This window comes from Pyrgilauda ruficollis, unplaced genomic scaffold, assembly GCF_017590135.1.
Source record: "Pyrgilauda ruficollis isolate IOZ18807 unplaced genomic scaffold, ASM1759013v1 scaffold20, whole genome shotgun sequence".
Taxonomy (NCBI): domain Eukaryota; kingdom Metazoa; phylum Chordata; class Aves; order Passeriformes; family Passeridae; genus Pyrgilauda; species Pyrgilauda ruficollis.
In genome coordinates this window covers 6,525,855-6,539,467 of record NW_024519207.1, presented here as the reverse complement: position 1 = coordinate 6,539,467, position 13,613 = coordinate 6,525,855, and the positions used below count along the sequence as shown (strand labels likewise).

Here is a 13,613-nt window from a genome sequence, read left to right as displayed (position 1 = left end):
AAAGCTTGCCATGTACAATATTAGCATGGTTGTCCCCAGCTTGGACACGGGGCTCAGCCGGAGGTGTTGGCTTGTGCCAGTCAGCGAGGTGTTTTGTGGAGCAGTCACCGACCCGCGGTTTGTCAGCTCCAGCGCCTGTAAATTCCTGTGGCAAGTGTAAAAAATCAGTTAACACGTTGTTCTATTTTAAAAGATTTTTTTTTTTTTTCATGACGGCCGTCTGTCTGACGGGGTACCCCTCTCCTCCGCCAAGGCGTGCTGGGGGTGCGTGTCCTCTACATCCCCGACCCCCTCGGGAAGGGGGGAGCTGGAGACGATACCCAGGGGTCTCTTGGAGGGGACGGCGATGGGGCAGGGGGACACAGCCCCGCGGAGCTCCGCCGGCTGCCGGGCAGCTCAAGGGGCTCATTGTGCCCGGGGCTGGGCGGTGCTGCCCTCCCCGCGGGCCGGGGCCGGGGCCGGGGCCGGGCAGCTCTCCGTCCCGCGGCAGCCATGGCAGAGGGCTCCGAGAAGGTGCCGATCGCCCGAGTGGGGCCCGACGATGTGGAGCTGTGCCTGCCCCCCGTGAGTGCTGCCGGCAGGCACCGGGCGGGACAGGGCGGGAGCGGGAGAAAGCGCGTGGGCATGAGTTGGGATGGAACGGGACCCAGCGAGTCGGGACGGGTTGGGACGGTGGGGAACGGGTGGGGCCGGGACAGGTCGCAATGTAGCGGGACGGACCGGGACAAAACGGGTCGGGTCGGGTCGGGTCCGGCCGGGGGTCCCTGCCCTGTCCCTGCTGCCACCCGCGCTCTCCGCAGGCGTACGCGGCGGCCGCGCCCCCCGGGCCGGGGCGGCTGCTGAAGGCCGGGGCCGCGGTGCTGATCGCCGGGGCCCTCCTGCTGCTGGCCGGGGCCATCGGCGCCTTCTACTTCTGGAAAGCCACGGAGCGGCAGGTGAGCGCGCCGGGCCGGCCCCGGAGCACCTCCGACCGGGGCCGCGTGGGCGGGGAGCTCTCGCACCTACGGAGAGGCACGGGCTGGAAGCGCTCCTTGCGAGGTCTATAAAGAGGTCTTTAAGCAGACCTGTAGGTTTTTTTCCTTTCAAAAATCCCAAACACCTAAAAACCCAAACCTATAATCGCTGTCTTTGGTGGCTGTGTGGATGGAGCTTCCTGGAAGCACATTTATTAGCGAAGACGAAACACATCTTTGAGAGCACAGACTCTACATTGATTTCTGCTCACAAATCTTCAGTGAACTCAAACCCCAACAAGTCCCCAGAGATTCACAAGCTGGGCAAACTCCAGCTCTCAGGACAAAAAAAACACTGAAATGTGTAAATTCTTTTTTCATAGCATCTGCATTCTCAGTCCAGATTCTACCTGGACCCTCAAGTATGTAATGCTATAATTAACCCATTAACAGGCACCGTTCGTTCTGGTGCTTTGTATGACTGTGCATACACTTAGGTTTGCAGCTGTGGAGCAATTTTTAAAGTTAAGTTTTATTATTTACAGTTTCTGGGGTACATGAGAAACGCTTTATGCAAAGATTGAAACTGAGAAGCTGGTGATCAGTTAAAGACCCAAACTTAAGAGCATTAGAACATGTTTACAGATTAACTTTTCTTTCTGTTTACACAGAATTTGTGTAAACAGAAAGAAACATATTTGAAACATGATGGTACACACATGAATGTACCCTTCTCCATAAATTAAATTAGTATCCTTGAATTTACTTTGGAAGTTTTGTACTGCCTCTGGCCACACGCCAGCCCTCATCAAGGAGAGCCTTGTGTGAATTCCAGGAGCCATGGCCCTGTGAGATACACCCCTACACATAAGGATAATTCAGATAATCAGAAAGAAAAGTACAAGGTTTTACAGCAAAAAGACAGGACACATTGCTGACCTCTAAGACATGCTGCAAGAACCGTGTGCTTCTCTAAAGCAAGGCTTTTGCAAAGGGAGAGGGATGCAAGTGGTGGCACAGGCAGGGGACAGTGCTTTCAGCTCTGAGCAGGTAGGTGCATTTGTGGAGTACAAGACAATGTTTCCCTTTTTTAATGCTCCTGTCATCTAAATTTAGCCATACAAAATATGTCACATTCATAGTTTTCATTAAGGTTCAAAGTTGCTCTCCAGGTGAAGACACTGGGAAAGCTGAGAGTTATTTTTCCAAGCTGCCTTCAAACTCAGAAAGCTGCACTTGAGTTGCAAATGTTTAGGAAGCAACTGCAAAAATTATATCCAGAGTAATTAATTAAAAAAAAACTAATGCAATTTTTAAATTCTTGGTTTTATTTTATATCTTTAAATTCTTCCCTAGATGACAGGAGTATCAAAGTCTCAACTCTAGCTCAACCCCTGTCAGGGGGAGACCACATACACTGGTCTGGTTTTATGGACCACGTTCAACAGGAGTCCTAGAAAGCAGAAATATGGGAGTGGCTGTGTATAACTGAGGAGCCATAAATCTTTAGCACCTTAGACTTCCCTGAGCGAAGGTGAGAGAAGAAGAAATTTGTCTCTAGCTGTCAGTGTAAATTTTTCATTAAAATGCTGTAAAGGCTTTTTTAAGACCCAAAATAAACTGCTTGTGCAGCACTTTTAGCAGAGCTGCACAGGAGAATCACAAAACCCCTCCACAGATTGTGGTTCTCCAGCAAATACAACCATGCTGTAGCTCTCCTCATTGAAAATAGGATAAGGGCAAATATGCTGACAAGGAAAATACAAGCCTATACAACTTCAGATCCAATTTAAACAAAGTTCACATCCATTACAAGCTGGGAAGTGTGTTCGTATTCAAGAGGAACCTGTTTTCCTGTGCCTCAGCAGAACATCCTAAGAGATAAACAGAGGTTGGCCTCCTTCAGAGTAGGACATTCACGCCTGCTGTCCTTTGGGAATCATGCCAGCATAAAAAGCAATTCCTAAACTGTCCTAGAAGAAGGCTTTTAGGCCAGAGTGAACATGGGTGTGGACTCACCCCATGTTGGTTTTGAAGTAAAACTATAAGCACTCCCTGGAAGGGGGATCTCAGGTCTCTAGTCCTACCTGATGCTCAGAGCAGGGACAGCTGTGAGGTCAGAGATGGTTGCTCAGGGCTTTATCCAGTCAGGCTGTGAAAACTTCCAAGGATGGAGGCCAAACAACCTCTCAGAGCTGGCTGCCCCACTGCCAGCCGGACCTAATGCTGAAGTAGTGCAGTGTTGGTTGTTGGAGGGTTATCAAATGCATGCAGCAGCAAAATTTAGGAGCTAAATATGGATATGAGAGTCAGATTGACCCATTGCCTGGTGTAGGAGGAAGGCAATAAGTAATTACTGGCATGTGCTACCGCTCTTTTATTGATTCCAGGTGTACAACGTTCACTATACTATGAGCATTAATGGAAAAGTACAAGATGGATCAATGGAAATAGATGCTGGAAACAACTTAGAGACATTCAAAACAGGAAGCGGGAGTGAAGAGGCAGTTGAAGTCCATGATTTTCAGATCGTAAGTAGTGCCACTCTTGTCCTTCATGGAACACACTCCAGTGCTGGACTCTTAAGGACACCTTGTTCTGCCCTGACTTCTCTGCCCCACTTAGCCTCAGGTTCCAGCCTCCAACCATCCATGCAGACATTTTTGCTCTCCTGGCTTGCATTCTCAGGGAGACAGGCAGTTTCCTCCAAAACAAAAATCTAAGTGCTTTTTGGAGATCAGCCATGCCAGGTACCACTCCAGGAAGTGGTGTGGATTAGGCTGCGTCAGGTTTGACTTCATGTAAATACTTGCATTTTCAAACCACTGAGCAGAAATGTGACATGTGACCTTGGGGTCCTACTAGAAGAACATTCTGTCAGGCTGTGACACAACCCTCACCTGATTTCAAGTGGTGTGCACTGGCAGAAACACCTCCCCCAAACACCTGTTTGAGGAGCAGAGGGTCAATACAGTAAGACAAAGAGACACCAAGGAAAGCCCACTCTGCAGTGCTTGACTTTGGGAGCTTCCTTTGCCTTGAGGTCAAGGATGGGAGCTGCTCTCCAGGACTTGGCCTGGGTTCATCCCCATGGCAGAGGATGGAAGCATTTAGCATTTATGCATCTGTGCACCAAATGCCAGGTGCTGGGACACTTGGGCCGACAGCAAACACACTTCGGCACCCCAGCAAGTTGTGGCTACTCAGCACAGGGCCTGGACAAACAGATGCCAAACCTCAGCAGGGCTCAGCAGCTCGGATAGAGTAGGTTTGTGAGCTGCCCTGGGCTACTAAGGCACATCTGTGTGATGCTGCACAAACCCATTCTCAGGGCCCAGAGCCTGCAGTTAAATGTTCTCAGGTGCAAAACACTCAACTTCAGAGTTAAGCCCTCTGTAAGTCAAAGCAGTGCCTAAAACAAAGATACTGCTGCTAGGAAGCATCTCTGCTTCTGGAGCAGCCACCTTTCCCTTGCTGGATCTAGAAAGGCAAGGAAATCCAGCTCCTTGGCTTTTCAGCAAGAACGAACAAATCCATGCCAGAAGATGCTGGACCCCAACTTTCCCAACAGCTGTGGTTCTGCCTTTATGCAACTCCCATTAGCATCACCATAGCAATATTATTGGCAGCTGAGTAGGAGCATCCACAGCGAGCCCTTCTGATTTGCCATTTCACATCTGCACAAAAGCACCAGTCCACTGGAGAGATGCTGAACTCATGTTTCCTCCACGTGTGTTGCTGGTGAGATACTGCCCGTCACAACCAGGTTATGAATCAGCTCCTAACACCAACCAGCTCACGGGACTTCCCAGGGACGGTGCCTGCTTGTAATTACAGAGGGCCAGGGACAGCCTCAGCAAAAGGATGATGCCACTTGGGTTTTCAGCCAAGAATGCACACAAAGGAGAAAGCAACTGAAGAGATGTGCTTCCAATAGACTGGTATTTACATTAGCAGTTCTAGATTGACTGGCACTGCCAGAATGACTGCATGGTCAGAGAAGGCTTGGATTTGGCAATATTAGGGTACTCCTAGAACAGCTGGTACACCACAAAGCCTTGTGTCCTAATGCACCCATCCTTGCACAGCCATTTCCTCTGTCACTGCTTTTTCTAGTCATTTTGTTGTGAAGGGGGTGTGTGCAGCTACACAAGACTGCAGACACACAGGACATGGCTCAGGTGCCCCAGTACCATCCATCTCATGCTGCACTGCATCACAATGTGTCGAGTTGGAAGGGATCCACAAGGATCATTGGGTCCGACTCCTGGCACAAGACCATCCCCAAGAGTCACACCATGTGCCTGAGAGCATTGTCTGAACGCTTCTTGGTCTCTGTCAGGCTGGTGCTGTGACCACTTTCCTGGGGAGCTGTTCCAGTGCCCAACCACCCTCTGGGTGAAGCACCTTTTCCTGATATCCAACCTGAACCTCCCCTGACACAACTTCAGGCCATTCCATTGGATCCTGTCATTTTCACCAGTGTCTGCCCCTCCTCTTCCCCTAACTGCAACAAGGTCTCCCCTCAGTCTCCTCCAGGCTGAACAGACCTCAGCCATCCCTCATACAGTTTCCTCTCAAGGCCCTTCCCCATCTTCATTGCCCTCCTTTGGACACACCCTAACAGTTTAATGTCTTTCAGTGTGGCACCCAAAATTGCACACAAAGGCATCCATGATACCCCTTCAAGGCAGATGAGAGGGGTCATGCTGACACCCACACCTCTTTCCCCTGGCAGCTAGAGGCCAGGCAGAAAACCAGCACAACTTAAAGGGCAGTAGGTAATTATATTTAGGTGGCTGATTGGAGCTTTTTCACCCACATGAAAAACACAAAAATCTAAATTTATCTAAATTTCTAATGTAGAAGAGAGCTCTTTTATGGATACCTAAAACCTACAGTAGAACCATAGAAACTACAATGGCAAGATGTTGATGCTCGAGGTGCTGGCACAGGGCTGGAAGGTAACATCCCAGAGCTTGCAGGAGACTTGCTCCTTCTCTTGCTTAAAACTAAACACTTACAGTTTATGCAATTGCATTTCACTCTAGGGGAGGCCAGATGAAGTCCCACACAGATTTCTGCACCAAACTGCCCGTCACAAACTTCCCTTTGCTGTCACAGTCACTTAATTGTACAGACTGAACCAAACTGCCCCCACATTTTTGTAAAACTGTGTCACAAGGGTACCATGCCACCAGCTAGCACAATTTCAAGACTGCCTACGTTAGGTGCTAAGTTACAGTTCAAATCATGTCAACTAATTCCTTAACAGAGGTACTCTAAGTAGCCTACAGCCTGCATGGGAACACTTACATAAAACACCCCCCCACTTTCAGAAATCACGCAAAAACTTCTAGACCAATTTGGCCAAAATTGTGAAGCTAAAATGATGAAGGGAAGAGTGTTTTATGGCTTCTGGTTTTAAATAAGGTTAACCTTCAGACTGAAAATTCAGTGGCAATTTTAGCAGAGCTGAGGCACTTTGTTGGGGGTGGTGAGGAGCTGGAGGGCTGTGCACAACCCCCTGCCTTCTGCTTTTGCAGGGCATAACTGGGATCCGTTTTGCTGAAGGAGAAAAATGCTACATCAAAGCTCAGCCAAAAGCCCACATCCCTGAAGTTGATGCTATGGCTAAAGCGAGCCTCTCATCTGAGCTGGTAAGGGGTAGTTTGTTGGTTTTTTTTAAACTAATCTTTGTATAGAGAGAGCCTAAAGGAGGTACTTAAATACAAATTAAAATGGCATTTGGAAGCCACTCTGGCTCATGGTAGGGTTGTTAAACATAGGGTAGGATAGTTGAGAATTCATTGACTGGTTACAAGGAGTTGAAGGGTAAGAAAGGTTGAAAGGTAAGAAAAACAAGATTGGTGTCAGACATGTCACTGTGTCCAGGGACATGGTGAGAGGTTGTAGATTAGTAAGTGTGGAAGCCACAGACTGATTTCTGCCAGATCCACAGGAGATCTCCGTGACAAGAGCACCTGCCTGAGACCAGGCTGTGCACAAGGCTGGAAGGGAGGGCGTGGAAGTAGTCAATGCAAAGGAGGACTGTGGTGGATCCCAGGAGATATCCATGAATGCTCTTGAGCACAAGCATGAACTCCATCACTCTAATCAGTAAAACGGAATTGTGGAAAACATGGCAAAAATTAAAATAACTCACAAGAAATAATTTCTTCTAAAAAATATGACTTTGCCTTCTTAGCATAAAATTTAATTTTACGTTAACTAGAATTTGCATCACAACCAGCACAGAAGCTGCAGTTCTCACCCGGATACTACCAAACCTCACATTTGCCCAAGAAGCTGACTGCTTTACGTGCTCAAAGCCCGAGTTTCCCAGAGCTCAGACCCCAAACTTATTGCTCACACAGGAGTGGCTCCAGTGACTTGAGTCCAGCTGAGCCTGGATGCTGCTGGAGGCTCAGTCACTGGCAGGAGAGCACAGGAGATCCACAGCCCCTTTCCCTGGGTTTGCTCTGCTCCTGGGAGAACAAAAGCAAGATACAATTAGTGGGGAGAGAGGTGCTGTTACGGTTGCACCTCCCTGCCGTGGTGCTGTGACTCCTGAACATCTGCTTTAAAATTAAGGGGAAAAAGATCACTCCTAATAGAGTCAGAAAAGCTGACAAATGTTACAAAGCCTCCTGACGCTGGCAGGATTTTCCCCATGATGGGAAAGAGAACTTGCACGAATTCCAGAGAGAGAGTTCCATCTTTCCTGCCTTGCCTTATTTTAAAGGCAGCTGGCCTTGACTTAATTAGTGCTATTGCTTGAAGTCAAAGATTGAATTTTTCATCTTTTTGTAAAAACAAAGTCACAGACCTGAAGACATTATCCTAAATAATCAAACACTTACTTCTAATTCTACCTGCTGACAGTAAAACTATTTCCTTGTCCTGTTTTTTGTGCATCTTCTCCCAAGATGCATCACCTGTGTAACTGTTGCAATGAATCACACGCACCAAGCAGCTTAGTGCTACCACTAAGACATTAACTTTTCCCTGTCACTCGATTTTCCAGGCCAGGTGTACTACAGGAATGGCAAAGTAGTATTTATTTTTCTAGGCCAAGTTGTCTCTCCAATATATTCCGGAAGTATCTAGGAGAAAGTATGCATATGCTGTTTTCCTACAATGGGCATCATAGCAACACTACCTACAAAAATTGTTGAGTAAAATGAGTTTTATAGATACCCAAGTTCTGGCTCACAAGTCTCATTTCAAACAGAAACAAAGGATATTTTTGTTTCTGAAAATTAGAGTCAGATATTTCTGATGTTGATAAAAGCTTAAGTGGGAGAATGTAAATAAAGAGCAGTAGACAGATTGGATAGCAAACTTAAATGACTTGAGACCTACAAAATAAATCAATAAACACTAAAGAAACAACAACTCAAGGGAATAAATTGATTTAGTCAGTTATATAACAAGTCTTGATGACTTTTATGAAAGCAATTTAGAATTTTAACTTTGAAATCATGCTGGTTTTCGTGATTCAAAAGTTAGTTTTCTTTTAATATTTCACCGTTGCTATAAAATACTTACACATTTTATGTAAAATAATACTTTGAACTAACAACTTTAAAGAATCAATCACTGGCATTTTCCTACATTACTTTGAAGATATGAACCAAAAACCTGCAGGGTATACTTCAAAAAGACAGGCTCCTTTAACTTGCACTTCAAGCTTTTGGTCAATTGAATTGCTTTACCAAACAAGACATTTAATCAGACCGATCACATTGACTTAAAACTGGAAGCTGGAGCAGTTTTCAAGCTATAATCCTCTCTAAAACTTTTAGAACAAGATTCCACCCCTCACCACCCCCCCCCAATACACACATTGTAAATAGAGTTATATAGTGGGAGTATGTCAAATGAGAACAGGCATAAGAAGAGATGAGGGACTTGGGTTTTGCTGGTATTTCATTGCTGCTTTGCTGAAGGAGGTAGAACTTTGGTTTCTACCACCTGAAATTCTGGTGCTTTGGGCTCAGAGACCTCTGACACCCAGCCCTCATGCATGGGGCAGAAGCCTTCTAGGAGTGAGATGGGTAAAATCACAGCCCCAGCAAAGCTGACAGTGGCTCTGCCCTTCATTTCAGTGGAGGCAGCCCTTCCCCAGGCTTTGGCTCAGCACGATTCCTTCACATTCATGACATAGAGGGATGCTCAGTATTAGTTGCAGCGGGTAATTATACAGTTTGGTGCTCAAGAATTAGCAGCAAGCAGGCACATGACTGCTCGCTGAGCAGCAAAGGATTTATGCTCTTCTATTTGCAGGAAGATGAAATCATGCCTGTGAGATTTGACAAAAACTCCCTTATCTGGGTGGCTGCAGATGAGCCTATCAAGCATAACAGCTTCCTAAGCCCCAAAATTTTAGAGCTTTGCAGGGATCTTCCAATTTTCTGGCTGCGACCAACATATCCCAAAGGTAACATTTCTTTTATTTGAAAAGTATGTTATCCCTCCCTTCATCTAAATGCCTTCCCTTCATCAGGCTTGCTACTGAAACTAGCACATCTGGGAAACCAGACTCCTTTCCTCCCTTGCCCACGCCTTCCTGGGCTTGTGCCAAGATTGTGGGTTTGGAGTTATCCCCTAGATATTTTCCATCCTTGTATTTACTCAGACAATTTGCATAGCCCAAGTGGGTGACTTGCTAGGAGATGAAATATTTCCAGAGAGGTCAGCCTCCTTCTAGAGAAAGACAAGACAACAGCTTAAACTAGCCCCCTTAATGTGTAGGCAGCTGACACCAGGTAGCAGGAACACTGGCCAGGAATTCGAGACCATAGCCTGTCCTGTTTTCTACCCTGCTTCCCCAGAGGAATTCAGTGGAGTGGAAGGAAGATGCTTTAAGCCAGCCAGCTGGTGGATGGTTTATGAGACCCTGGGGCAGTCCCAGTTCTGAAATTGGGGCCCTTAGGCAAGCTTAGCAAAGGTGTTCAGGAGTCACCAGGAAGATGGCTACTCCACCAGGTAACTTCTAGGCTTAGAAGGAGAGAAGGCTCAAAAATATTTGTTCCTCCTTGGTCCAGTTAATATCAGAACACTTGGGTGGGACAACACGTGTGAAAAAAAAACTACCACATTTTAGAGCACCTGTGGACCCAAGCTACCAATATTTTCCACTTCCCTTCATGATCTTGCATATCCCACTGGGCAACAAAAGAGTAGTATCAAAGCTGTCCAGAACCAGATATCCTTGAAAGCAGGGCATCATCCTGCCATAAAAGCATTTTTAAAAATATGTGAGATGTGAACAGCTGGTCTTGCTAGTGCTGGAAACTGCTACTGGGTTTGTGACTACAGGCTGGGTCAAAAAACCCTGAACAAATCTCCTCAAATTTTGCCTCAAGGAGACAGGAGGGAGAAAGGGAAAGGCAATCACACTGCTTTGGACTGGCACTGGCTGCAGACACAACATAGGAAGGCAAGCAGCTCCCGTGGCAATGCACAGCAAGTTTGCCAAGGCCCAGTTTCAGTTTTCTCTCTGTCCTCCATTCTCTCCTTTTTTTTATATATTTAAAGAAATCACTGAAATATTAGGTAACTACAATGACACTCATGGTAAGAGTGTCATAACTACAGTAACTCAAGGTAAGATTGTCCCTCGGTGATTATTTCTTCAGATAACCAGAGGAGAGAAATGAAGAGAAACAAGCGCCAATCAGAACCAAACTTTGAGGAAGACTTGGAAGCTGCTTCTGAAGAAGTAAACCCCAGGTCACTGGGGCAGCTGACTCAAGAGCTTGGCCACCAGGCTAATGAAACCAGGCCAATGGGACAAGAAACTGATCAAACATTTAATCCAGACAACCCATACAACGTGAGTATGTGCACTGTAATCTTCCTTCAGAGCTCAGGACTGTGTTGGACAGGTAACACTGGTAATATGGGGCTTGTAATTAATTTTTTTTTTTTAATTTAATCTGCACAGTCTTTGCTTGTTCACCTTTTCTAGGAAATAATAGACTGGTAAAACACCTGAGAAGCTCAAAAATGTCTTCCCTCTGTCCTCTTCTCCCAGTTTTAGATTTCTGAAACAAGTCTGAAACAAGCACAAGTGCTTGAGGTCACAGGGTTAAGGCAAGTTGATGCCAAGTTGCTCTTTGAGGTTTCCAGATCCATATAGAAACAGCACTGGAGATCTGACAAGGAATCTTGACCTTCTAGAAACAAACCAAAGCTGGTCTTGATCAGACAGCTGAGACCCACCATTTACTATGTGAAGAGACTCCAGTAGCTAGAAACATGCTTTGCTCTCAAACAAATTAGTACCAGACATGACTGCTACAGGGGAACATAGCAGAAGCATCTGGGTGCAAAGAGATAAATATTCAGCCAAATAAATTTCTTTCTCAGCCTCTTCTCTATGAGGGTAAGCAATCCTAGACTAGCAATAACCTGACAGAGAAGAATTTGTTTTGAGACAGCAGCAGTGGGTGGAGGATGACTGTTGTAAAACTTGTTCTCACCCTTCATGAAGCAGCAGCCCCCAGAAAGAGCAGAGGAGCCGCCCTGCTGTGTCCCAGCACCTCTGCCACGCTGCAGGAACACTGGCTGTGCAGGAGGCACCTTCCAGTCTGCTGCACCAGCGCCAGACAATTTACACCCACCATTTGGTGCAGCAGGAGTAAGTCATTTTAATACAACACTGTCACAAGATAAATGCCTCCTGCTCTGGAAGTAAGTCCCAGCTTTGACTTGACATTTATGTAACAGCAGGAGATCATTATACTGTGACAGCATTCTGCCAAGTTGACATCCCTTAATTAAACTTAAATTAATCACTCCAAATAAAGTGGATCTAAATCGACTCTCTCACGAGGTCAGTAAAACATCAGTGGCACTGGAATGTAGCTTCTCCTCACAGCCACTAACGTGACCATCTCCATGAGGTCTGAGATGCCCTGCCTCTGGAGGCACAACGGCCACAGGTCTGCTGTTCCAGCCCGGGGGCAGCTGGGCCAAATGGAGAACAGCCAGACAGATGCAGCCATCAGACTTCCCTCAGCCCGCAGGGTGAGGTTCCACCAACAGCGACTGCACCATGCCTGTCACCAGGCTTTCTTAGAGACCGAGTCACTGGACTGACAAGCACCATTAATTATGCTCTAGGCCTTTCCTGAAGGATGAAATTAATCCTCCCTAGAGCTATTTACTCACTGTAAGTGAAGCCTGGACGATGAGCTCAGGTGATGTTCATGGTGCAAGCATCTGAATTCAAGGATAATGAATCCTGACCAAGGAAACATCTTGCCTACTCTCAGGACTGGGAAGGAGTTGCTGGGGTCCCTAAAAACACCCAGCTGTCACTAATGTCCTATACAAGCCCAGACAAGGGCTGGCACCTTTCTGTATCACTTGTTTTGTTGTGCTGCTACTTTCCAAAAATGAATGACAAATGCTCAAGTAAAAAGATAACTGGTACTTCAGCATTTGTGCATTACTGCTGCCTTTCTTGAAGTAACACCAGTGGGCAAAGAACAACCCAAGTGTCCAAAAGTAGAATATCAGGTTACCTTTTTTCCCCCAGAAATGAGGAAAGGAATTTTGAAGGGTAAAGGCTTTTAGGTATTTTGTGCATGCTTTGCTCCATTTAACTCCTTACTGTCAGCTGCAGAACAGGCACAATTCTCACTGTCAACAATGCACCTAAGTGTGGTGGGATGGGAGGGAAGGAACCAGACTCAGAGACAAGCCAAATCCTCAGAAAACTGCAGGGGACCAGAGGAATAATTTCCTAAAAGTGCTGTAAAAAGCATTAAAATACAGAATCTAAAACTAATAATAAAACCCACATCATATATTTCAGGAATTCTCACCTACATGAAAGATTCAGGTATCTTGAAATAATTTCCATCACTAATATTTAAAGTTTGGGAGGAGCTTACTGTTGCTGGAGCTTTTGCAAGGACAGTAGAATAAAAATACTCAAGTTAGAGCTGCCTGTTGTTCTTTCCATTTTGCAAGGGTGATTGCACCAATTCTACACTTCTGCCACAGAGAGCAAGACAAAAGAAAAAATAATAAAGCATGGGACACTAAGTGGGAGTTTTGTCAATTTCCACAGCCCAAGGCTGCAGGTTTTACCCTTTGTGGGGTTAACGGGAGCATGGATGTATTCTGCTATTCCATGAGAATGAGAACACTGGGATGACATTTAATATTTTACATTCCAGCAGCAGGAAGGTGAAGGGATGGCTTTTGACCCCATGCTGGATCACCTGGGTGTGTGCTGCATTGAGTGCCGGCGGAGTTACACGCAGTGCCAGCGGATCTGCGAGCCCCTCATGGGCTACCACCCGTGGCCTTACAACTACCAGGGCTGCCGCACCGCCTGCCGCATCATCATGCCCTGCAGCTGGTGGGTTGCTCGTATCATGGGCGTTGTGTGAGAAAATCCCTTGACCAAAACAAAAAAAACTAAACCGGAGCCTTGACAAAATAAGCAGGAATACAATGAACTGGTAAAAGACTAAAACCAAAGCAGCAGTACTGATCCTGCCTTACAAAATCAGAGCCTGTTTTTCTGCACCAAAAGCAAGGTCAAATATTCCAACTGCAAATTAAAATCCCAAGTTAATATTCCATTAGCTTTACAAGAAGCAAGGGTATATTAGCACTTGCTGAATTAAAAAACTG

General features: G+C 46.2%; 1 protein-coding gene across 2 annotated transcripts; it reads left to right on the top strand.

Moving 5' to 3' along the window:
- The first annotated feature begins 492 nt into the window (after positions 1-492).
- On the top strand, positions 493-13,366 carry CNMD (chondromodulin). Of its 2 annotated transcripts, none has more exons than XM_041467059.1 (7): positions 493-564; positions 801-935; positions 3,344-3,484; positions 6,500-6,613; positions 9,243-9,396; positions 10,598-10,794; positions 13,154-13,366. In XM_041467059.1, the coding sequence occupies exons 1-7, from the start codon at positions 493-495 to the stop codon at positions 13,364-13,366; spliced, it is 1,026 nt and encodes a 341-aa protein (XP_041322993.1). The 2 variants fall into 2 exon arrangements, with proteins under 2 accessions (XP_041322993.1, XP_041322992.1); XM_041467058.1 differs by having other exon boundaries at positions 13,151-13,366.
- Positions 13,367-13,613: the final 247 nt, after the last annotated feature.

Bases quoted from the DNA above. Each gene is read 5' to 3' on its own strand.
- CNMD (XM_041467058.1), top strand. From the start codon at position 493: ATGGCAGAGGGCTCCGAGAAGGTGCCGATCGCCCGAGTGGGGCCCGAC. The intron at 936-3,343 runs GTGAGCGCGCCG...TATTGATTCCAG, and splicing joins GGAAAGCCACGGAGCGGCAG to GTGTACAACGTTCACTATAC. The intron at 3,485-6,499 runs GTAAGTAGTGCC...CTGCTTTTGCAG, and splicing joins AAGTCCATGATTTTCAGATC to GGCATAACTGGGATCCGTTT.